Here is a 25973-nt window from a genome sequence, read left to right as displayed (position 1 = left end):
TTTACAACTTTTTCAGGATACAAAATTAACAAAGGAAAGTCAGAATTGCTGTGGATAAACCAAACCAAAGCGAGTCTTTCTCAACACGGGTTCACGGTCGTAAAAACATTAAACCACCTTGGTATCAAATTAAGCAAAAACCCCAATGACTGGTATAGTCTAAATCATTCTGATTTCCTTGACAAACTAGAGGATAGACTAGGTAAGTGGAATGTACGGTACCTATCGCTTTCTGCAAAGATAGTTTTAATAAAAACAATTGTTTTCCCCAGGTTATTATTTTTAATGCAAAATTTACCCATATTAATAAAGAAACGAGACGTAGCAAGGTATAATAGAATATGTGCGCATTTTATTTGGGGGAAAAAGAGAACTCGTGTAGCGACAGAGAGATTGGTTCAAAGCAAAAGATGGGCGGGCTTGGCTTTGCCGGATATTCTGAGATATAATATAGTTGCTCTTCTGAAATTTGGAGTGGATTGGTTAACGGAGGCCAATTATGTGACTTATTATGACTTAGAAACCGCACTGATAGAACCCTTTGACCTTAAGGCTATTTTGCATTTTCCAGTTAGGGATCTGCCTAGTAACATTAGCACTCAGCTAACTTTTGCAAATGTTATACGAGCATGGCAGAAATTTTGCGGACTAGTTGGGCAAGATTTTCAGCTCTCAAAACATTTGCCACTCATTGGTTCCCCGGACTTTATACCAGGTCTTTATGATAACACGGCGTTCAAAATTTGGCGTAAGAAAGGACTACGATATTTCATACAGTTAGTTCAGGATCAGGGGCAAGTTATGCAAACATTCGAAGCATTGGCAAGACAATATAACTTACCGAGGAAAACCTTTTATGCCTATCTGCAAGCTAGAAGTTATCTCTCCAAACCTCTGCAAATATACAGATTTTTGTGGGATCCAGGGATTGAGACAGGAGTGAAATTGTACGCGAGTGGGAAAAGATCAATATCATATTGGTACTCACTATTACTAAATATATCTGGGCAGGTACAGATTAACAAGAGGAAATTGTTTCTTACTAGATATATTAATCAATTCCAAACAGAAGATATTGTCAGGAGCATAAGACTGGCAAATACCGCTTCGAATGTAACCAGCTGGAAAGAATCACAGTTTAAGCTCCTAAACAATTTTTATCTCACCCCAATGCGAATAAGTAAATGGGGACAATCCAATCAAAAGGGGAAATGTTTCAAGTGCCAAAGAGAGGGAGCAGACTTACCACATTGTATATGGGAGTGCCCGAAAATAAGGCAATTCTGGAACAGAATCCAATTTTGGGTGAATAGGTATTTAAGTATAGAATGGGTCCCCCAACTACGACATATCTTTCTCTTAAGAGAATACGGGCAACGTAAAGGTGAGGGCCAACTAGTTAATATGACCATTTTGGCAGCCAGACATTTGATATTTGCGAAGTGGGGAGCATCAGAGGCTCCAACAATAGCGGAGTTTGTCAATACTATTAAATTACAAATGATGATCGAAAGACACTATTTGACAGGAGGTACAGAAAAAGTAATAAGGAACTTCTTCGATAAGTGGAAGAGGGTAATTTTAGCATGGCCCCAACAGGCCCAGCTCCAATTTATTTCACCGCTTAAACAGAATGTCAATTTTATGGCTTTGGTAGTAGGGGAAGTCCTTCCGATACATTGGCTCTAGTGCCTCTGTGTCAGGTACGGAATGGCATACGAGTATAAACTGAGGCATAAGATAATGTTCATGGCGAGTTTCCTTTCTCCCCCCCCCCTTTTTTTTTTTTTTTTTTTTTTCTTCTTCACTTTTTTCATTTTTTTTTCGTTTCAACTTCTCACTATTGCCGAGTAGGCAGTAGAATTTCCTGGTATAGGAATGGTAATTCTTGGTTCAGAAAGTTAGATAGAAAGCTGTGTCTTGTAAGTTAAATTGAGGAATTTATGTTTTGTACTCTTTTGTTCTTGTTGAATATGATCAAAAAATTGTTTTCTGGATGTAATGATATATGAAGCTCTCAATAAAATAAATGTTTAAAAAAACAAACTAAAAAAACTACTTCTAAAACTATTCAGCTTTGATATTAATTCGTTTTTTGGGTTCATTGAGAACATGGTTGTTGTTCAATAATAAAATTAATCCTCAAAAATACAACTTGCCTAATAATTCTGCACTCCCTGTATATATATATATGTATATATATGTATATGTGTATGTATATATATATATATGTATATGTGTGTGTATATATATATATATATATATATATATATATGTATGTATATGTATGTATATATATATATATGTGTATATATGGTATATATATGTATATATATATGTATATATATATATATATATATCAGTACAAACCTTATAAGATACTTGAGTTATAGTTTTTTATAGAGAGGCCCATGATAGGCCTCATACGTGCAACAGAAGGCTTAACATAGTCATGTACATTACATTTTGTTGTCTGTGATGTATTTGTTTATTGTACTGTACATCATGATTATTTTTTTGTCAGTTTGTCAAAAATTAGGATTGTTTAATATTTTGAGTTTTTTTTTTACATAAACTTTTTTATTGAGGTAATGCATATCATACAAAGATACATTTTATATGGACAAGTTCCATTATACAGAGAATTGTTACTTCAAGGTAGTTCAGAAATTAATGAAATTACCATTTATGAAATTAAATAACCTCATTTAATATTTTGAGTTTTTAATGCATTTTTTGTACTCCTCTTTGAAACATCAATAAAAATAAATATGTTTCAAATTATATAGGAAATTGAACCTGCATATATACATATAAGCTTACTGTATCTTCATGCGGTTTGCCTCTCACTTTTTTGTTTTCTTTTATTTCTTTCTATCGTTATTGTTATTATTATCCTAGTTGACATGATGTTATAATTGTTTATAAGTATTTACAACATCAAGAGACATAACCCTGAACAGACTACTCATTTTCTCCAGAATCCGGAACCCAGAAACAACATATGGACTCATCACTGCTTTCTGGTGATGATGAAATGCCAATGAACTCACTTTAAACATTCATCTATACTAATTTCTATGCAATGTTATCATTCTCATTTTTTTTAATATAAAAAAGCATCTAAACTAGCATTTATATATTGACAATTGTCCACTTGAAAACCAATAAAAAACATTAAAAAAAAGTATATTGCAAAGTTATTTTACTACATGTAATTATTAACATATGGAAGTGTTTAATGTCCATTTAACTTTATTATATCTGTGTATAGTAATTTTTATTGTGGTACCACTAGGTGGCTGTATAATAATTCACATGTGTCGTGTTGAATATTGCCACATTATAACCCCTTAACGACCAGTGATGTACCATGTACAACACTGGTCTTTCAATAGGGCTTGCTTTTTAAATAAAGCAGTTCTCGCCGCCAGCAGCAACACTGCTTTATTCTGAGAGGCCTGATGGAGTGAGGGTGGTTGCTGCTGGCGGCGAGACCGATACTATTAACCCCTTAACGACCAAGGACGTGCAGGGTACGTCCTCAAAAGAAAGTCAGTTAACGACCAAGGACGTACCCTGCACGTCCTCGGTGTGGAAAACAGCAGGAAGCGATCCTGATCACTTCCAGCTGCTTTCCGGTTATTGCAGGATGCCTCGATATCGAGGCATCCTGCAATAACATTTTTTAGCCATCCGGTGCAGAGAGAGCCACTCTGTGGCCCTCTCTGCACCGAAGATTGGTGGCTCTTTTCGTTGGTGGGTGGGAGCCGGTATAGGAGGCGGGTGGCGGCCATCGATGGCCCTGCTGATCTGGAGGGGGGCGGGATCGTGGGCGGGGATGGCTGGGGGCGCGCACGGACGCGCGCACGTGCACGGGGGGCGGGGGCGGGCGGGAACAGCTACACTACAGAAAAAAGTGTACAAAAATGTAAAAATGGGGACAAAAATTATTAATAAAAAAAGATCAGTTAGATGGTGGGGGTTGGTCTGTGGGGGGGGGGGAAGCTACACTACAGAAAAAAAACGGCAAAAAAAATTAAAAAAAAACATTTTTTTTTGCAAACTGGGTACTGGCAGACAGCTGCCAGTACCCAAGATGGCCCCCAATAAGGCAGAGGGGGAGGGTTAGAGAGCTGTTTTGGGGGGGATCAGGGAGGTTGGGGGCTAAGGGGGGAATCCTACACAGTAGCATATGTATATATGCTAAAAAAAAATATTATTTTTTTTTTAAAAAAAAAACTTTTATTTTAGTACTGGCAGACTTTCTGCCAGTACTTAAGATGGCGGGGACAATTGTGGGGTGGGGGAGGGAAGGGAGCTGTTTGGGAGGGATCAGGGGGTGGGATGTGTCAGGTGGGAGGCTAATCTCTACACTAAAGCTAAAATTAACCCTGCAAGCTCCCTACAAACTACCTAATTAACCCCTTCACTGCTAGCCATAATACACGTGTGATGCGCAGCAGTATTTAGCGGCCTTCTAATTACCAAAAAGCAACGCCAAAGTCATATATGTCTGCTATTTCTGAACAAAGGGGATCCCAGAGAAGCATTTACAACCATTTGTGCCATAATTGCACAAGCTGTTTGTAAATAATTTCAGTGAGAAACCTAAAATTGTGAAAAATTTAGCATTTTTTTAATTTGATCGCATTTGGCGGTGAAATGGTGGCATAAAATATACCAAAATGGGCCTAGATCAATACTTGGGGTTGTCTACTACACTACACTAAATCTAAAATTAACCCTAGAAGCTCCCTACATGCTCCCTAATTAACCCCTTCACTGCAGGGCATAATACACGTGTGGTGTGCAGTGGCATTTAGCAGCCTTCTAACTACCAAAAAGCAAAGCCAAAGCCATATATGTCTGCTATTTCTGAACAAAGGGGATCCCAGAGAAGCATTTACAACCATTTATGCTATAATTGCATAAGTTGTTTGTAAATAATTTCAGTGAGAAACCTAAAGTTTGTGAAAAAATTTGTGAAAAAGTGAACAATTTTTTTTATTTGATCACATTTGGCGGTGAAATGGTGGCATTAAATATAGCAAAATGGGCCTAGATCAATACTTTGGGATGTCTTCTAAAAAAAAATATATACATGTCAATGGATATTCAGGGATTCCTGAAAGATATCAGTGTTCCAATGTAACTAGCGCTAATTTTGAAAAAAAGTGGTTTGGAAATAGCAAAGTGCTACTTGTATTTATGGCCCTATAACTTGCAAAAAAAGCAAAGAACATGGAAACATTGGTTATTTCTAAACTCAGGACAAAATTTAGAAACTATTTAGCATGGTTTTTTTTGGTGGTTGTAGATGTGTAACAGATTTTGTGGGTCAAAGTTAGAAAAAGTGTGTTTTTTTCCATTTTTTCCTCATATTTTATAAAAAAAATTTATAGTAAATTATAAGATATGATGAAAATAATGGTATCTTTTGAAAGTCCATTTAGTTGCAAGAAAAACGGTATATAATATGTGTGGGTACAGTAAATGAGTAAGAGGAAAATTACAGCTAAACACAAACACCGCAAAAATGTAAAAATAGCCTTGGTCCCAAACGGACAGAAAATGGAAAAGTGCTGTGGTCATTAAGGGGTTAAAGGGACACTAAACCCAATTTTTTTTCTTTCATGATTCAGATAGAACATGCAATTTTAAGCAACTTTCTAATTTACTCCTATTATCAATTTTTCTTCGTTTTCTTGCTATCTTTATTTAAAAAGCAGGGATGTGATGCATAGGAGCCTGCCCATTTTTTGGTTAAGAACCTTGATTATGCTTGCTTATTGGTGAGTAAATGTAAGCCTCCAATAATCAAACGCTGTCCATGGTGCTGAACCATCCATAGTGCTGAACCTATAATGGTCTGGCTGCTAAGATTTTCATTCCTGCTTTTAAAATAAAGATAGCAAGAGAACAAAGAAAAATTGATAATAGGAGTAAAATAGAAAGTTGCTTAAAATTTCATGCTCTATCTGAATCATGAAAGAAATAAATTGGGTTCAGTGTCCCTTTAAGGGCGGATAAAAAACGTTAATGACCAGTGATGTACAGAGTACATCATGGTCATTGAGGGGTTAAAAGGTTAATATATTCTGTACTGTGATTGGTTGTTTGTTGTTTTAAAAGTACACAGGTGTAGTTATGATGAGTTATGCATGATTAAAGGGACACTGTAACCAAAATCTTTCTTTCGTGATTCAGATTGAGCATGAAATTTTAAGCAACTTTCTAATTTACTCCTATTATCAAATTTTCTTCATTCTCTTGGGCCTAGATTTAGAGTTGGGCGGTAGCCGTGAAAACCAGCGTTAGAGGCTCCTAACGCTGGTTTTTACCGCCCTCTGGTATTTGGAGTCAGTCAGGAAAGGGTCTAACGCTCACTTTCAAGCCGCGACTTTTCCATACCGCAGATCCCCCTACGCCATTTGCGTATCCTATCTTTTCAATGGGATCCTTCTAACGCCGATATTTAGAGTCGTGGCTGAAGTGAACTCCAGCCGCAAAAAAAACTCAGTAGTTAAGAGCTTTCTGGGCTAACGCCGGTTTATAAAGCTCTTAACTATTGTGCTCTAAAGTACACTAACACCCATAAACTACCTATGTACCCCTAAACCGAGGTCCCCCCACATTGCTGCCACTCTATTAAATTTTTTTAACCCCTAATCTGCCGCTCCGTACCCCGCCGCCAGCTACTTTATCCCTATGTACCCCTAATCTGCTGCCCCTAACATCGCCGACCACTATGTTATATTTATTAACCCCTAATCTGCCGCCCCCGCTATCGCTGACCCCTGCATATTATTATTAACCCCTAATCTGCCGACCGCACATCGCCGCCAGCTACGTTATCCCTATGTACCCCTAATCTGCTGCCCCTAACACCGCCGACCCCTATATTATATTTATTAACCCCTAATCTGCCCCCCACAACGTCGCCTCCACCTACCTACAATAATTAAACCCTAATCTGCCGACCGCATCTCACCGCTACTATAATAAAGTTATTAACCCCTAAACCGCCTCACTCCCGCCTCAATAACCCTATAATAAATAGTATTAACCCCTAATCTGCCCTTCCTAACATCGCCGACACCTAACTTCATTTATTAACCCCTAATCTGCCGACCGGAGCGCACCGCTACTATAATAAATGTATTAACCCCTAAAGCTAAGTCTAACCCTAACACTAACACCCCCCTAAATTAAATATAATTTAAATCTAACAAAATAAATTAACTCTTATTAAATAAATTATTCCTATTTAAAGCTAAATACTTACCTGTAAAATAAACCCTAATATAGCTACAATATAAATTATAATTACATTGTAGCTATTTTAGGATTAATATTTATTTTACAGGCAACTTTGTAATTATTTTAACCAGGTACAATAGCTATTAAATAGTTAAGAACTATTTAATAGCTAAAATAGTTAAAATAATTACAAAATTACCTGTAAAATAAATACTAACCTAAGTTACAATTAAACTATCAATAAATTAATTAAATAAACTACCTACAATTAACCTAACACTACACTATCAATAAATTAATTAAATACAATTCCTACAAATAAATACAATTAAATAAACTAGCTAAAGTACAAAAAATAAAAAAGAACTAAGTTACAAAAAATAAAAAAATATTTACAAACATAAGAAAAATATTACAACAATTTTAAACTAATTACACCTACTCTAAGCCCCCTAATAAAACAACAAAGCCCCCCAAAATAAAAAATGCCCTACCCTATTCTAAATTACTAAAGTTAAAAGCTCTTTTACCTTACCAGCCCTGAACAGGGCCCTTTGCGGGGCATGCCCCAAGAAATTCAGCTCTTTTGCCTGTAAAAAAAAAACATACAATACCCCACCCCCCAACATTACAACCCACCACCCACATACCCCTAATCTAACCCAAACCCCCCTTAAATAAACCTAACACTAATCCCCTGAAGATCATCCTACCTTGTCTTCACCTCACCAGGTATCACCGATCCGTCCTGGCTCCAAAATCTTCATCCAACCCAAGCGGGGGTTGGCGATCCATCATCCGGTATTTATTTTACAGGCAACTTTGTATTTATTTTAACCAGGTACAATAGCTATTAAATAGTTAAGAACTATTTAATAGCTAAAATAGTTAAAATAATTACAAAATTACCTGTAAAATAAATCCTAACCTAAGTTACAATTTAACCTAACACTACACTATCAATAAATTAATTAAATAAAATACCTACAATTAAACCTAACACTACACTATCAATAAATTAATTAAATACAATACCTACAATTATCTACAATTAAATAAACTAACTAAAGTACAAAAAATAAAAAAGAACTAAGTTACAAAAAATAAAAAAATATTTACAAACATTAGACAAATATTACAACAATTTTAAACTAATTACACCTACTCTAAGCCCCCTAATAAAATAACAAAGACCCCCAAAATAAAAAAATGCCCTACCCTATTCTAAATAAAAAAAGTTCAAAGCTCTTTTACCTTACCAGCACTGAAAAGGGCCATTTGCGGGGCATGCCCCAAATAATTCAGCTCTTTTGCCTGTAAAAAAAACATACAATACCCCCCCCCAACATTACAACCCACCACCCACATACCCCTAATCTAACCCAAACCCCTCTTAAATAAACCTAACACTAAGCCCCTGAAGATCTTCCTACCTTATCTTCACCATACCAGGTTCACCGCTCCGTCCTCTGAATCAGATTGAGCTTGCATTCTATTGGCTGATCGGAACAGCCAATAGAATGCGAGCTCAATCTGATTGGCTGTTCGGATCAGCCAATCGGATTGAACTTGAATCTGATTGGCTGATTCCATCAGCCAATCAGAATTTTCCTACCTTAATTCCGATTGGCTGATAGAATCCTACCAGCCAATCGGAATTCGACGGACGCCATCTTGGATGACGTCCCTTAAAGGAACCGTCATTCGGCGAGTAGGCGTCGGTAGAAGAGGATGGATCCGCGTCGGCTGGAAGATGATGGCTCCGGAAGAAAGAAGATTGAAGATGCCGCATCATAGAAGACTTCATCCCGATGATGGACTTCTTCAGCGCCCGCTTGGATCAAGACTTCAGCCCGATGATGGATTTCTTCAGCCGCCGCTTGGATCCAGACTTCAGCCGGAGGATGGACGTCACTCTTCAGCCCCCGCTTGGGCTTGGATGAAGATTTCGGAGGCTTGGATGAAGACTTCAGAGGACGGATCGGTGAACCTGGTATGGTGAAGATAAGGTAGGAAGATCTTCAGGGGCTTAGTGTTAGGTTTATTTAAGGGGGTTTGGGTTAGATTAGGGGTATGTGGGTGGTGGGTTGTAATGTTGGGGGGGGTATTGTATGTTTTTTTTTACAGGCAAAAGAGCTGAATTATTTGGGGCATGCCCCGCAAATGGCCCTTTTCAGGGCTGGTAAGGTAAAAGAGCTTTGAACTTTTTTTATTTAGAATAGGGTAGGGCAATTTTTTATTTTGGGGGTCTTTGTTATTTTATTAGGGGGCTTAGAGTAGGTGTAATTAGTTTAAAATTGTTGTAATATTTTTCTAATGTTTGTAAATATTTTTTTATTTTTTGTAACTTAGTTCTTTTTTATTTTTTGTACTTTAGTTAGTTTATTTAATTGTAGATAATTGTAGGTATTGTATTTTATTAATTTATTGATAGTGTAGTGTTAGGTTTAATTGTAGGTAATTGTAGGTATTTTATTTAATTAATTTATTGAGAGTGTAGTGTTAGGTTTAATTGTAACTTAGGTTAGGATTTATTTTACAGGTAATTTTGTTATTATTTTAACTATTTTAGCTATTAAATAGTTATTAACTATTTAATAGCTATTGTACCTGGTTAAAATAATAACAAAGTTGCCTGTAAAATAAATATTAATCCTAAAATAGCTACAATATAATTATAATTTATATTGTAGCTATATTAGGGTTTATTTTACAGGTAAGTATTTAGCTTTAAATAGGAATAATTTATTTAATAAGAGTTAATTTATTTAGTTAGATTTAAATTATATTTAATTTAGAGGGGTGTTAGTGTTAGGGTTAGACTTAGCTTTAGGGGTTAATCCATTTATTAGAGTAGCGGCGAGATCCGGTCGGCAGATTAGAGGTTAATAATTGAAGTTAGGTGTCGGCGATGTTAGGGAGGGCAGATTAGGGGTTAATACTATTTATTATAGGGTTATTGAGGCGGGAGTGAGGCGGATTAGGGGTTAATAACTTTATTATAGTAGCGGTGAGATGCGGTCGGCAGATTAGGGGTTAATAAGTGGAGGTAGGTAGCGGCGACGTTGGGGGCGGCAGATTAGGGGTTAATAAATATAATATAGGGGTCGGCGGTGTTAGGGGCAGCAGATTAGGGGTACATAGGGATAATGTAGGTGGCGGCGGTGTACGGAGCGGCAGATTAGGGGTTAAAAAAAATATGCAGGGGTCAGCGATAGCGGGGGCGGCAGATTAGGGGTTAATAAGTGTAAGGCTAGGGGTGTTTAGACTCGGGGTACATGTTAGGGTGTTAGGTGCAGACGTAGGAAGTGTTTCCCCATAGGAAACAATGGGGCCGCGTTAGGAGCTGAACGCTGCTTTTTTGCAGGTGTTAGGTTTTTTTTCAGCTCAAACTGCCCCATTGTTTCCTATGGGGGAATCGTGCACGAGCACGTTTTTTAAGCTGGCCGCGTCCGTAAGCACCGCTGGTATCGAGAGTTGAAGTTGCAGTAAATATGCTCTACGCTCCTTTTTTGGAGCCTAACGCAGCCCTTCTGTAAACTCTAAATACCAGCGGTATTTAAAAGGTGCGGCCAGAAAAAAAGCATGCGTAGCTAACGCACCCCTTTGGCCACAAAACTCTAAATCTAGGCGTTGGTATCTTTATTTGAAATGCAAGAATGTAAGTTTAGATGCCGGCCCTTTTTTGGTGAACAACCTGGGTTGTCCTTGCTGATTGGTGGATAAATTCATCCACCAATAAAAAAGTGCTGTCCAGAGTACTGAAACCAAAAAAAAGCTTAGATGCCTTCTTTTTCAAATAATGATAGCAAGAGAACGAAGAAAAATTGAAAATAGGAGTAAATTAGAAAGTTGCATAAAATTGCATGCTCTTTCTGAATTACGAAAGAAAAAATTTGGGTTCAGTGTCCCTTTAAGGGCCTGGATGCCTAAAACGTTCACATACCCAACTGTGGGCCAAATTACAAGTGGAGCGGTATTTAGCCCTCCCGTTGTCGTTCTAACTCCGCTAGAAGTAGTTTTTGTGCACTTCGGGTAGTGCATGTATGACTCGGGCGCAAACCCGATCAGATATTCTCGAGTGCGCTAACCCGACATGAAAATATGAATATTTCACATTACAATTTTCTTCTGATAGCAGAATATGTTCTATTTATTCATAAATACATATTTCTACAACCTGATTGCATTTTGGTACAATATAGATGATTATATATAGATTATATTAAGGTTTATATATATACGTATATATAGGAATATCTATTTATAAATACATAGAACATATTTTGCTATGTGCAGAACATTGGAATGTTAAATATTTACAGTAAATACACATTATAACACTTTATTAAGAATGAATATTGCATAAATATACTTTTACATGTTTTCCTCTACTTGACTGCAAAGGGCTCCAATGCACTTATATATATGACTTTATATGTATACATATGTATGTATGTGTTTATATGTGTATTATATATATGTCTGTAAATATATATATAAACATACAAATACATGTGTACATATATATATATATATATATATATATATATATATATATATATAAAAAAACACATACAGTACATATACATATTAAGACATGTATATGTATGTATGCCTATGTTAAAGCCCTTTGTAGTCCATTTTTTTCTAACACCTGAGACCTTGTATCTTTGAGCCCTTATAACTATTCTGTGCAATTTCTTAAAAATAACTGTTATCAGACAGTGTTATTATGAATGTAACTGTACTTTGTAGGGAAGTGACCTGGGGTTGTAATATAGAGTGAAGCCACTGGGATAGGTGCTCTGTGAGCGACCCTGTCCCACTGACTATTGGGCGGCCCTGGACATTATTCAAGGATTTATGTGTTTTAGGTAGGTGATGGAAGAGGGGAATCCTGGGATTTTGTACATTTATGTAATTAGCTGTGTTCTCATCCAGGAAACCCTCCTCCATACCGTCATCCAAAATCTGAAAAAGCTCCTTTTTAAAAGCATTTGTGGGGTCCCTGGGCAGCATTAGATAGTTGTCAGTATTGTTCAATTGTCTCAGGGCTTCTGCAATATAGTCCGTTTTATCTAACACGACTACTGTGCCGCCCTTATCTGAATTTTTTATAACAATAGAACTGCAGGATAGTTACTAGTAAATAAATATTAAAATGTCCAAGTATCAGAAAATACATGTGGACGTTTTAATATTTATTTACTAGTAACTATCCTGCATTTGGACAATCATTTCTGTATTATTTACTAGGTGCCTTACCGGCAAGCACCAGCAGGTAGATTACATAATAAGGTATAGCCAGTTTACGGTATGGACAATAGCCAGCCCCAATTTTACTCTCTTATGCCTGTAAAGGCAAGAACAGTTAATCCACCGGAATATGACAAGATTTTCTCTGAAGACAAAGGGGTATTGTCACACAGCTCCCTTTTTGACATCATGGAACGTTTGTTATCCAAAGAAGCGAGAGTACAATGGGATATATGGACATTTGACAGATATATAAAATCTAGAATGATACCGAGGGGCCTGAGAGTCTTCAAATTTCCCACATTTGAAGTAGACGTTAAAGACACAGACTTTGTAGAGGCCTGGAATGAGGTTCTGTCTGAATGTTTTTCTAGATTAATGTTATTACTCATTGACTATAAAACTAAAATGTTAATAGAAATTAGAAAAGAAATTGAACACACACAGTGTGAAGTGAAAAAGAGGAGTAGTGACGTTGATTTTCCTAGGTTTGATAATATACTAATGAGTACTCTAGCCTCTTTAAAATCTACAATTATGGAAAACAAACACAATAAATATACCCGAGATAAATCAAACTACAGTAACAAAACAGTATACATATGGAACAGGAAACAATGTTCCAACAACAGACGCAGATCACTAACCAATAATATTAACAATGATACTAATAAAAATAAAAACAAGAATAAAAAAAATGGCAACAAAGGTCACCAGTCAAGTAGGGGCAGTAATAGTGGAAAGTCAGTATCCTTTACAGACAGTGAGGGAAAGTATTCTTCAGAGGACAAGTCCTCTGGGAATGAGGACATTTCAAGTACACACACAGGGATCCTTAGAAACGCTAACTGTAATCCAGTAGCTGAAACCCCTCAAGTAGTATGGCCTAAAGAAAGAACTAACACAGATTATAATACTGATAGTAAAAGATATGTTCCTTCTGTCTCTGTGATCAATAGGTCTAATGTCTCAGTCTTGGACCAGGTTTTTCCCATGGACTTAGCCCCTCAGTCACCCAAAATACAAACTTTTCAAGGTCAGGAGAGGTATCAGCTTCGGGGGTCCCGAACAAACACCAAGTACAAGTAGGGAATGTTATCAACCTATCCCAGACTTCACTAACTCCCGAAAAATACAAAGTTTTAGGGTATGGTTTGTCTTTCTCTCCCACCACAGAGTTCAACGTTTTTCAGACAATTGTTGATGTGAAACGGCTTATTAGGAATGTCACTCTTAGGAAACATTTTAGTAACATTGGAACTCCAGAACAACGGGAAATAGATATTCCCTTGGACTCTCGTGTGGGGAAGACAGACAAACTTACTTTTCGGGAATCTTGTGATATAATTAATTTACAGGAACTATCAGTAGAGACTGAAGACAAGCAAGGATTTATTAATAGAGGTGCCTCCTTTAAACCAACCTCTAAATTTTACCCAATCCAAAGTAGGGGTAATATTATAGAGACTTTCTTCAATAGGATAGAAAGAGATTTAATTGACTTGAAACAGTCCTCTACTTCCACACAACAAAATCTATCTAGAAGAGAAAGACAGGCACTTAAAACCCTACAGGACAATTCTAGTATTGTTATAAAAAATTCAGATAAGGGCGGCACAGTAGTCGTGTTAGATAAAACGGACTATATTGCAGAAGCCCTGAGACAATTGAACAATACTGACAACTATCTAGTGCTGCCCATGGACCCCACAAATGCTTTTAAAAAGGAGCTATTTCAGACTTTGGATGACGGTATGGAGGAGGGTTTCCTGGATGAGAACACAGCTAACTACATAAATGTACAAAATCCCAGGATTCCCCTCTTCCATCACCTACCTAAAACACATAAGTCCTTCAATAATGTCCAGGGCCGTCCCAATAGTCAGTGGGATAGGGTCGCTCACAGAGCACCTATCCCAGTGGCTTGACTCTATATTACAACCCCTGGTCACTTCCCTACAATCATATGTTAGGGATACGAAGCATGTACTTAACATACTGGGAAATCAGGAATGGAAAGACACGTATAGCTGGATTACGGTTAATGCAGTGTCACTCTATTCCTCAATACCACATGAGGAAGGTATTAAGGCAATAGATTTCTTCTTACAGTTTTTCACTGATTACACAACTGATTTTCAAAAATATATTCTGCGAATCACCACATTTTTACTTACTCATAATTTTTTTCAGTTTAAGGGGGTTTTCTATCTCCAGAAACGTGGAACTGCAATGGGGGCGAAGTTCGCCCCGTCTTACGCCAACCTATTTTTAGGTTGTGGGAATTTGTCCACATCTTTGGAGATAGAACCCCATTTAAAAATTACATAATAATGTACAGGAGGTATATTGATGACCTCCTGTTCATATGGAGTGGCTCGAGGGATATGATCTTGCCTTTTGTGAATTATCTCAACAATAATCAAATTGGGCTCAGTTTTACTTTTGAAAGCGATACTTCTGTTATCAACTATCTAGATTTATCCCTGACTGGATCCAGGAATGGTAAGATAGTCACCAAGGTTTATAGGAATCCTATTGCCCGGAACTCCCTACTACATGGAAAAAGTTGTCTCAATACTTTAAAATGGTGTGCCATTGAAGAAGTTAAGGTGCAGAAGAGGGGTGGAGATGTGGACAAACTTCTAGCTAAGAGAGATTTTCTGGATTTTTAAATTAAGAACCAGGTATCCAGAGGGTCTCAACTCCAGGTATGATATTATGAATTATTGGGAGTAATCTTCAATTATGTACATCTTTTCCCTTTTGTAATGATTTTGTGATGTCATACTTGGGTTGTGCACAGTGTCTAATCAGAATTGAACTAGGGATTTAGTACTCATGGGGATACACAGTGGTTCTTTGGGCTTAACGCCTTCTTATTATGTATTCAGGACAGGCCCACATTAAGACATAGTACCTATACAATTTAGTGTTTAATCACATTTAAAGTACATTACTATGGGTTTTTCTTAATTATCTGGAGGGATATAACCACAGATTGTTTACTGATTCACAGTAGGTTTGTTTGTCCATAGATATGAATCTGATTGTAATTCCCTCAATTTATTTTTTAATACAAGCTTTATCTAAGCAGAGATTTTTTTACAATAATCATATATTATTTCTAGTATGTTTATTGCAGTTCTTGTATTACATTAATGTTAAGGTACTTTTGAATTATATACTTGAAAATTATGTACAATATTCTATGTATAACTGTTTACAGTGGTGGATTTTTCATATATGCATGATTACATCTCTCTGTATAGTGGTAGAGAAAAAAATAAACAAAATTATCAAAAATAAAAAAAAGATTAAACCTAATCCCTATGAAAATAAAAAAGCCCCCCAAAATAAAACCACCTTCTAAACTAAACTACCAATAGCCCTTACAAGGGCATTTTGTAGGACATTGCCCTAAGTTAAAAAGCTCTTTTACTTTTAAAAATTACTAAATCCCCCTTAACAGTAAAAAACCCCCACCAAACCCCCAAAATAAAAAAAATAACACTAAAAAAAAACAAAAAAACTAAACTACCCATTGCCCTTAAAAGGGCATTTAGCTCTTACTAAATCCCCCTTAACAGTAAAAAACCCCCACCAAACCCCCAAAATAAAAAAAACTAACACTAAAAAAAAACTAGGAACAACAAAAGAACTAATGGCACTGCTAAGGTAGAGGATTGGGGTAGCCTATTAATCTCTGGATTTATAGATAATATATACACCTATTTGTGTCTATAATCCAGGTTAATTATGGTATGGCTGAGGTGCTGTGTACTGGTATAATGGAACACAAAAGTTCAATCCGAGGATTGATAGAATTGTACACCTGGGTAGCACTCATCCCCCTATCATAAATGGCATAAATTGGATAGAGACTGAATATCTAGGGAGGAGGAGTGCTTTGAAATTTTAAAATATAACCTTTATTGGGTAGTTTAAAACAAAAACAGAAACTCAAACACAATCCACATATTTACAATGTTAAAAACACAGGATTTGGTCGGATTAATTTTAATCCAATATTATCTTATCAAATAAAGTAGTTGTATTATCTTTCAAAATGATTTAATTGATCTTAAGTCTGTAGTTTCTATGAGGGTCTGTTTGATCTGATCCTCTGGATATTTGAATTATATATATAGAGCTTGTACTACTGTAATAGTGAGTAAAGTGTTTAGAGTAAACACCAAGTTGCACAGTTTAGGACTGGTCAGGAATTACCTATTACTGTGTCTAGTTTGTATTCTGTCTTGTTACTTATATTGTAATTTTGCTATGCTGTTTTACAGGTCCTTAATAACTATTAGTATAGAGGATTAAATCCTATGTTTGGTATGAAGTGGGCAGTACTGTCAATCTGTAACCACTGTTTGGTGATAACCTAAGTTCTGTCACTGTTTCAACTGCTGTTTAAATATGCTGACTGCTTAATTTACTGTATTACTAAAATGTTTATTGCACTATCTGGCAGTTTGACAAAAAAAAAAAATATATATATATATATATATCTCTGATGATTTCTTATGGTCTCATCTGATTTTAAGATCTTTTGTACTTTATAGTAAATATTTTTCTTACAGTCTCATGAAATGTTAGATCTTGTATAATATATAATTGTTTCTTTTGCTTAAAAATATATATATTTAGGCTCCTTCATTTGCCAGTAGATAATTCTATAGAGGGATGGTCAAGGCTTAGCTTAATCTCAGTTTATATTTTTTTGGTGTATTTGAAATGGAGTGTTACCCCTTCCTTGTAAAGTACTGGTTGTAGTGGCAGTACACGTTAGCAGACTTCTTAATAAGTTACTTTGTAATTATTTCATTATGTTAGAGAAATATTTTGTGACTGATTCCTCTCAAATGGTTATAACCAAGTACTGCTAGTACCACTCTAGTATTGCACAACTAAGCAAGTTGCTTTACTCATAGATTTTACTAGTAGCTGAATTTATTAATGTGTATTACTGGCGTGTTTTTTAACAAAGGATAAACAGAGTGCTTTGATGAATCTTCGCTACCCACACTTTGGATTGAATTAGATATTTGGTATGTTTGATCCAAATGTAATGGTTGCAGCGGTTAAACTTGTTTATTAATGTGTATTACACGCCAGTAATACACGCCAGTAATACACATTAATAAATTCAGCTACTAGTAAAATCTATGAGTAAAGCAACTTGCTTAGTTGTGCAATACTAGAGTGGTACTAGCAGTACTTGGTTATAACCATTTGAGAGGAATCAGTCACAAAATATTTCTCTAACATAATGAAATAATTACAAAGTAACTTATTAAGAAGTCTGCTAACGTGTACTGCCACTACAACCAGTACTTTACAAGGAAGGGGTAACACTCCATTTCAAATACACCAAAAAAATATAAACTGAGATTAAGCTAAGCCTTGACCATCCCTCTATAGAATTATCTACTGGCAAATGAAGGAGCCTAAATATATATATTTTTAAGCAAAAGAAACAATTATATATTATACAAGATCTAACATTTCATGAGACTGTAAGAAAAATATTTACTATAAAGTACAAAAGATCTTAAAATCAGATGAGACCATAAGAAATCATCAGAGATATATATATATATAATTTTTTTTTTTGTCAAACTGCCAGATAGTGCAATAAACATTTTAGTAATACAGTAAATTAAGCAGTCAGCATATTTAAACAGCAGTTGAAACAGTGACAGAACTTAGGTTATCACCAAACAGTGGTTACAGATTGACAGTACTGCCCACTTCATACCAAACATAGGATTTAATCCTCTATACTAATAGTTATTAAGGACCTGTAAAACAGCATAGCAAAATTACAATATAAGTAACAAGACAGAATACAAACTAGACACAGTAATAGGTAATTCCTGACCAGTCCTAAACTGTGCAACTTGGTGTTTACTCTAAACACTTTACTCACTATTACAGTAGTACAAGCTCTATATATATAATTCAAATATCCAGAGGATCAGATCAAACAGACCCTCATAGAAACTACAGACTTAAGATCAATTAAATCATTTTGAAAGATAATACAACTACTTTATTTGATAAGATAATATTGGATTAAAATTAATCCGACCAAATCCTGTGTTTTTAACATTGTAAATATGTGGATTGTGTTTGAGTTTCTGTTTTTGTTTTAAACTACCCAATAAAGGTTATATTTTAAAATTTCAAAGCACTCCTCCTCCCTAGATATTCAGTCTCTATCCAATTTATGCCATTTATGATAGGGGGATGAGTGCTACCCAGGTGTACAATTCTATCAATCCTCGGATTGAACTTTTGTGTTCCACTAAAAAAAAACTAAACTACCCATTGCCCTTAAAAGGGCATTTAGCTCTTGTGAAGCCTGTCAGGTACAATACATAGGTCTCACTGCCCTTAAAAGGGCAATCAGCTCTTGTCCAGCCCATTAAATCCCTAATCTTAAAAAAAAAAAAAAAATCCTAACACTAAACCCCAAATAGGTACTCACCGTTCCTGAAGTCCAGCGGAGGTCTTCTTCCAGGCAGGTCCATCTTCTATCTTCATCCAGAGCGAAGGCGGCGCGGAGCTGGCTTCCCCAATGCGTGGATCCTTAGCCGCGGTCCTCAACGGCGGTGGTCTTCAGGGGCGTGGAGGCTCCTCTTCATGAGATCGTCCGTCGCACACTGAAGATTAAATGGGGTACCTTGGGGGTACCTTGCATTCCTATTGGTTAAAATTTTGAAATCAGCCAATAGGATGAGAGCTACTAAAATTGTATTGGCTGATTTGAACAGCCAATAGGATTTCAGTAGCTCTAATCCTATTGGCTGATTTCAAAATTTCCGCCAATAGGAATGCAAGGTACCCCAAATTGATTGCGGTACCTTGCATTCAATCTTCAGTGTACGACGGACATCGGATGAAGAGGAGCCTCCATGCCGCAGAAGAACGCTGCTGCCGAAGACTGCCACCATTGTGGACTGCCGCTGAGAAACCATGCATCGGGGAAGACAGCTCCCCACCTCCGCTCCACCCTCGTTCCGGATGAAGATAGAAGATAATGGATGGGCTTAATCTAAGGATTTTTTTTTATTTTTTGGGGTTGCTTTTTTTTTTTGGATTAGGGTTTTTTGGGCTGGAAAAGCACTGATTGCCCTTTTAAGGGCATTAAAAGAGCTGAATGCCCTTTTAAGGGCAATGCCCACACAAATGCCCCTTTAGGGGCAATGGGTAGTTTAGATTTTTTTTAGTGTTAGGTTTTATTTTGGGGGGTTTGGTGAGTGGAGGGTTTTACTGTTAGGGGGTAAGTGGTAATTTGTTTAGGTAAAAGAGCTGTTTAATTTAGGGCATGCCTTTTAAGGGCTATTGGTAATTTAGTATTAGATTAGGGGGTGTTTTTATTTGGGGGGTTATAGGGTATTAGTTTAGGTTTAAAAAATAATTTAGAACGCTAAACTCAGATTTTACCAAATTATATTTACATATATGTTTATTAAAAAAATATCTGTGGCACGCTCCCAAGCATTAAATATATGTCACACACTCAACTACATCCGGATTAAATACTAAATTCTCACGCTCTACTAAAGATTAGGTACCTCCCTCCCACCCATTTCCTAAATTTGTCCACGCCCACTTATTCATCACACACCGGCTTGTTCTGTGAGCCCTCCCACTGTCCCGGCGTGCAGTGCGTCTGTAACGGCTGTTTCTGCCGTTGGCCCACGTGACGATAAGGCCCCGCCCCGCCTCGCGGTCCCAAGATGGCGGATCCCGCCCAGGTACCGGCCACTCCGAGCCGGCACGAAAAGAGTCTGGGTTTGCTCACGAGCAAGTTTGTGTCACTGTTACAAGAAGCCGAGGACGGTGTGCTTGATCTTAAGGCGGTGAGTGGACTCCTGCCTAATGGCCACATGCCCAGTGTGTTGTGGGTGGCCACAGAACAGATGCACACACATGGTTGTGAATACACTAACAACATATACATACTGTGCTAGCGACTGACCTCGGTCATATCGCTACACCAGCACTTACATGTGGTGGCTCTGTGTATGCATATAGCAGTGTTTTAGTGATTGGCAGCAGCCATACCAATACACCCACACATGCTTCTATACGCCTTAGCTCTAATATATATTGCGCTATTGGCGAGAGACATATATGTGCATCCTTACCACTATATACGAACCTATTAGTTATACGTATGCACAGCTTGACTGCATTCTGTGGAAGTGGTTTACTAAAGGAATGCCTAGTCACCCACATTTGTAGGTTGATCTTACTGTACTACATATAATGTGCTTTGGGTTGGCTACAAACATATATTTAAAATACAATATATTTATATATATATATATATATATATATACCCACATTCATCTCAATAGCCTAACTGCACAAACACACTGCCAGTAATTGCCCACAGACATGCCTATACACCCACACCTCTGTTTACATGGACTACATGTACATAATACACTGGTAGTGAATGGCCACATGTGTATCTCTGTCTACAGTACACCCACTCATTTGTGTGCTACTGCATACAATACACTGATAGTTAAAGGGACACTCAAGTCAAAAATAAACTTTCATGATTCAGATAGATCATGCAATTGGCTGTCACACATTGTGTGTGTTTGTGTATGTGTGTATATATATATATATATATATATATATATACACACATATATATATACACACACAGAAATAGACATAACTGGAATTTATGAAATTTGTCAGGAAAAAAATCTACTCATATGAAGTTCAGACTAAGTCCTTTTGCATTGTCTTTTTAGAATTCATTAGTCAATTATGCAAATTTACTGGTCCTTTAAAGGGACACTGAACCCACATTTTTTTCTTATGCGATTCAGATAGCGCATGACATTTTATGCAACTTTCTAATTTGCTTTTATTATCAAATTTTCTTCATTCTCTTGGTATCTTTATTTGAAATGCAAAAATGTAAGTTTAGACGCTGGCCCATTTTTGGTGAACAACCTGGGTTGTCCTTGCTGATTGGTGGATAAATTCATCCATCAATAAAAAAGTGCTATCCAGAGTTCTGAACCAAAAAACTTAGATGCCTTTTTCAAATAAAGATAGCAAGAGAACGAAGAAAAATTGTTAATAGGAGTAAATTAGCGCATTCAATTTTAAGCAACTATCTGAATCACGGAAGAAAAAAATTGGGTTCGGTGTCCCTTTAAGTATACGCTTTTGACAAGCTATGTAAAAACAGCCAGCAGAAGAAATTACACTTCCAGTGGGGAGTGGCAGAGAGCGTTCTAAAATGTTAATTTTCAGTTGTTCTTTCTAAGTATTCTTATGGATAAGAAAGGGAAGCATTTCAGTGATAAGATAAAGATGTTAGATCTCTCTGCAAACCTAACCTATTTACAAAAATAAAAGCAATGTCTCATACATTTTACACTCTGCAGTTGGTATAACACAAGTTACTGGGAATACATTAAAGTGATGGTAAACAATAGTGACAGTCAACACCAAAATTGTTATTGTTTTAAAAGATAGATAATGCCTTTACTACCCATTCCTTAGCTTTGCACAACCAACATTATGTTAATATACTTTATAACATTTAAACCTCTAAAGTTCTACCTGTTTCTAAGCCATTACAGACCGCTTCTTATCACATGCTTTTTTTATTTGCTTTTCACAGCAAAAGACTGCTAATCCATGTGGGTCATATAGATCAGTGATTTTCAACCTTTTTTTTTTTGCCGTGGCACACTTTTTTTACATTAAAAAGTCCTGTGGCACACCACCATTCCAAAATGTAAAAAAAAATCATTGTAGCCTAATACAGTATATTATATATATATATATATATATATATATATATATATATATATATATATATATATATATATATATATATATATATATATATATATATACACACAAATACTGTATGTATTGTGCTGTGATGCCATGCCTCCTACAAACCATACGTGACATATTGACATTCATTCACAAACAATCATAATGATTGTCTGTGAATGAATGTCAATATGTCATGGTTGTAAATGGTGCCTGTCTGTCTGATGAGCCTGTCACATACCTCCCAATATTTCAAAATTTGAAAGAGGGACAGCCCTGCACTGGGAGTAAAAAGCAAGCAAAATTTAAAAAATGTCACACTGCTGTCAGACTGCCGTGGCACACCTGAGGATCTCTCCTGGCACACTAGTGTGCCGCGGGCACACTGGTTGAAAAACACTGAACTAGATAACATTGTGCTCTCTCCTGTGGGTTGTGGATGACACAGCACTTACTGGCTAAAATGTAAGTCACTAAATAATAAATATCCATGTGATCAAGGCGCTGTCAAAAGAGGCTTAGATATAAGGCAATCACATACTGTAGTTAAAAAGTATATTAATACAACCATGTTGGCTGTGCAAAACTGGGGTATGGGAAATAAAGGGATTATCTATCTTTTTAAACAATAATAATTTGAGTTGACTGTCCCTTTAAGCATATACATTTATAAATATACATTCAGATTTGTATAGTAAGGTAATTCGCATTATCCGGTTTCAAAAAAACTGTTTGGTATAATAAATATAATTATTTTTCTAACCTGTCCATCATGTACCTTTCCTCCTCCACCTCAGATTTTCCAGGCTGTGCATAGCGGGTTGAAGAGGGTGTAGATTGGGTACGATTGACAGCTCAATAGCTGGTTTCACACAATGCAATACATGCTGAGGTTGAAGTTTAATTAAGATGATTGGATCATGGCTTCTTAGACAAGCAGCAGTGGAGAGTATGCGTGTTGTGCCTGTCCCATTGAGAACAGCGAGTCGTATGGCATTGCTTTCTATTGGTACTTGAAACAGACTTCAATGTGGGTTGACTATCAAGGGGGGCCAGAGGGGGACCACTATACTATAGGTAATAGTGGACGATTAAAACTTTAACAGTATGTAAAAAAAAATAAAAAAATTATATATGGTATTTTTATATAAAATTGGGTTCAATGTCCCTTTAATTTAAGGTATTTAAACAGACATAATTCTTTATATTCTCCATCTAATAGCTAAATAAATATATATATTTGTTTCTACAATAGTATTCACACTTAAACTACCTAGTATGTCCACTGCTATTGCAAAGAATGATTTTGCTACCAGGATTGTTGATGCAAAACCGACGATCCATCTTTGAAGGGCAAGTGACTGCCAAGAAGCTTGGGTGAAGATGGGAAGTAACCAAAAGATCATATAAATTTCCTAAAATCATTAATCCAAGCCTCCCTGGAAGAAAGGGGAACAAGCACAATATCCAGATGCATTTTCAAGCAAAATAAATAAGGAATGCATACTGCAATAATGAAACATTTTACGTGTTTAAATGTTAAGGCTATAGCGCTCCTACATATCTGTCCCTAATTGCCTTTAACTGATCACAAAAGCAAAACTGTTTTTACTAGCTACACCAGTTACTAGCATTGTTGACTGTAGATTAATTTCAGTATTAAGATGTTGTAGGTATTGCAATACAACAGACATTTCTTGTAATTACATGGTGTTTACTTTCTATTTTTTTTATTTTTTTTTTAAAGTCAGCAAATAAGTTATGTATTTGTGTTAAGCAGCAAGACAATATTGACTACATTTTGCACCAAGAGACAGACAGTGAGGCAACTTGCCATTTAAGGGGCCACTGAAGTTAAAATTAAAGTTTCAAGACAATTCAAATAAAGCATAACATTTTAAAAGAAAAACTTTCCAATTTGGAAAATTCAGTGTAACATATCCTGAACATTTTTAATGTTATTTTGGAATTTGGCGGCTTTAAAGTAAACATGTCAGAATCTGCAATACTTTGGCTACACAAATTGAGCACTAATATTATCCACTATCCTTTTAAACCGGTAACATCTCTCTCCTACTTGGGAATTAGACTATGTGCTAACGCACATTTACTCTACGATAGACATATCTACAATGTGCAGAATTACGATCTCAGCTGGACTATTGGCCTCATCTGCTGCTTTAGTTAGCGGGCAGGATTAACCTTATAAAGATGGTCACTCTCTCTAGACTGTTATATCCATTACTTATGCTTCCAGTTTTACTCACAAAAAAGACTTAGACCTCCCTAAATTTAACAATTTAAGTGCTTTATTTGGGAATGGAAAAAAAAAAATGTATAGCGGCAAAAAAATGTTAAGCCTCCTATACAGCTGGGGGTTTAGGTCTCCCTAATTTCTGGCTCTAGAGTTGGCAGCTTTGCTGTGTATTGTCACATATTGGCAATTAACACTGGCCATTTTTACATTCCTGAATCGGAGAAAGCGTTTCTTGTTCTTTGGGAATTGTCATTTCCCATATGCAGGTATAGGGGAAATTCCTACAGAAGTTAAATCCAATATCCTATACAAAGATGCTTTAATATCTTTGCTCCTACCACATACATTTCTTGATAATACCCTTCCTGCGCCTAAATTTATTCCATTGATATGTAATAGGAATTTTGCTGCTCACCTTTCACATGGGATCAAAGCTTCTAGAGAATTGGATGCAATTTGACTTGCATAAGGAGCAATTTATTTGCATACCTGCAGATGCATCATTATATTCAGGGTCTAATATGAGATCCAAATTTTTGGAATAACCCTGTTTTTGCTATCTCTCTGCCCCAAGGCAGAACATGCAGTGATCTGAGATGTCATTGCAGAAAATGCATCATGTCTGCAGAAAGGACACATGCAGGAACTGTTAGCGCTCTTTAAGTTTTCCTTAACATAGTGCATCCAGAGCAAAGTGCTGTTTGAAGTGAACATTCAAATATGCTGTAGTGCTGCAAATCAGCAGTGCATTAATTAACTGGACCCGCCCCCTAGCCTTTCCCAGTCTGCAAAGCTGTTTTTTCTTTCTTAATGTAAGACATTCTTATGAGCAATACTTTTTCTTTTTTTTTTTTCTTTTTTTGAGGTTGAATACATAATGCAACATACATGTAGTGTTTCAAATGGTATCTGAATACAAAAGAAAAGGATCATATTAAATATATAGTTATATCCGTTACATTACAGAAAAATTTGATTGTGTACAAATTGATCCTCACATTTTGAAGTTTTGCTTTAGAATATTCTGTATACATATAAAACTTATTTTATAACCTGGAACGAGTTAAAGAATGCTTCGTTTATACCCAAGGTAGTGTAAATAATAAACCTTAAACTGTGGATCCTAATGTATAAGCACGGTCAGTGCAATACACCTTTTTTTATTACTACATTTCTATGTTAGAGTAAGAGAAAAAAAATTATTTGAGACATTTTACAATTTCTTTTTGTCTGCAGCTAATTTCTAATGCAATTTTCAACTAATGAGCTATATTATAAAAATTGCTTTATTCTCCTGTTAACCATCACTTTGCAATTAAACTGGTGCTTTAGTGTAACTGCCTGATTTAAAATTGAATTT

At 36.2% G+C, this 25973-nt stretch overlaps 1 protein-coding gene across 1 annotated transcript in view; it reads left to right on the top strand.

Annotated features, from left to right (window-relative positions):
* Positions 1 to 20240: 20240 nt before the first annotated feature.
* E2F4 (E2F transcription factor 4) overlaps positions 20241 to 25973 on the top strand; it is an 81498-nt gene continuing 75765 nt past the window's right edge. Inside the window, exon 1 of the mRNA XM_053702914.1 lies at positions 20241 to 20399. Within this exon, the coding sequence (XP_053558889.1) occupies positions 20277 to 20399 (123 nt within the window). The 5' untranslated portion in view covers positions 20241 to 20276. The remainder of the gene's footprint in view (positions 20400 to 25973) is intronic.

Source organism: Bombina bombina, chromosome 1, assembly GCF_027579735.1.
Source record: "Bombina bombina isolate aBomBom1 chromosome 1, aBomBom1.pri, whole genome shotgun sequence".
Taxonomy (NCBI): domain Eukaryota; kingdom Metazoa; phylum Chordata; class Amphibia; order Anura; family Bombinatoridae; genus Bombina; species Bombina bombina.
The sequence above is the reverse complement of the archived record's forward strand: the minus strand, read 5'-3'. Positions and strand labels throughout refer to the sequence as shown.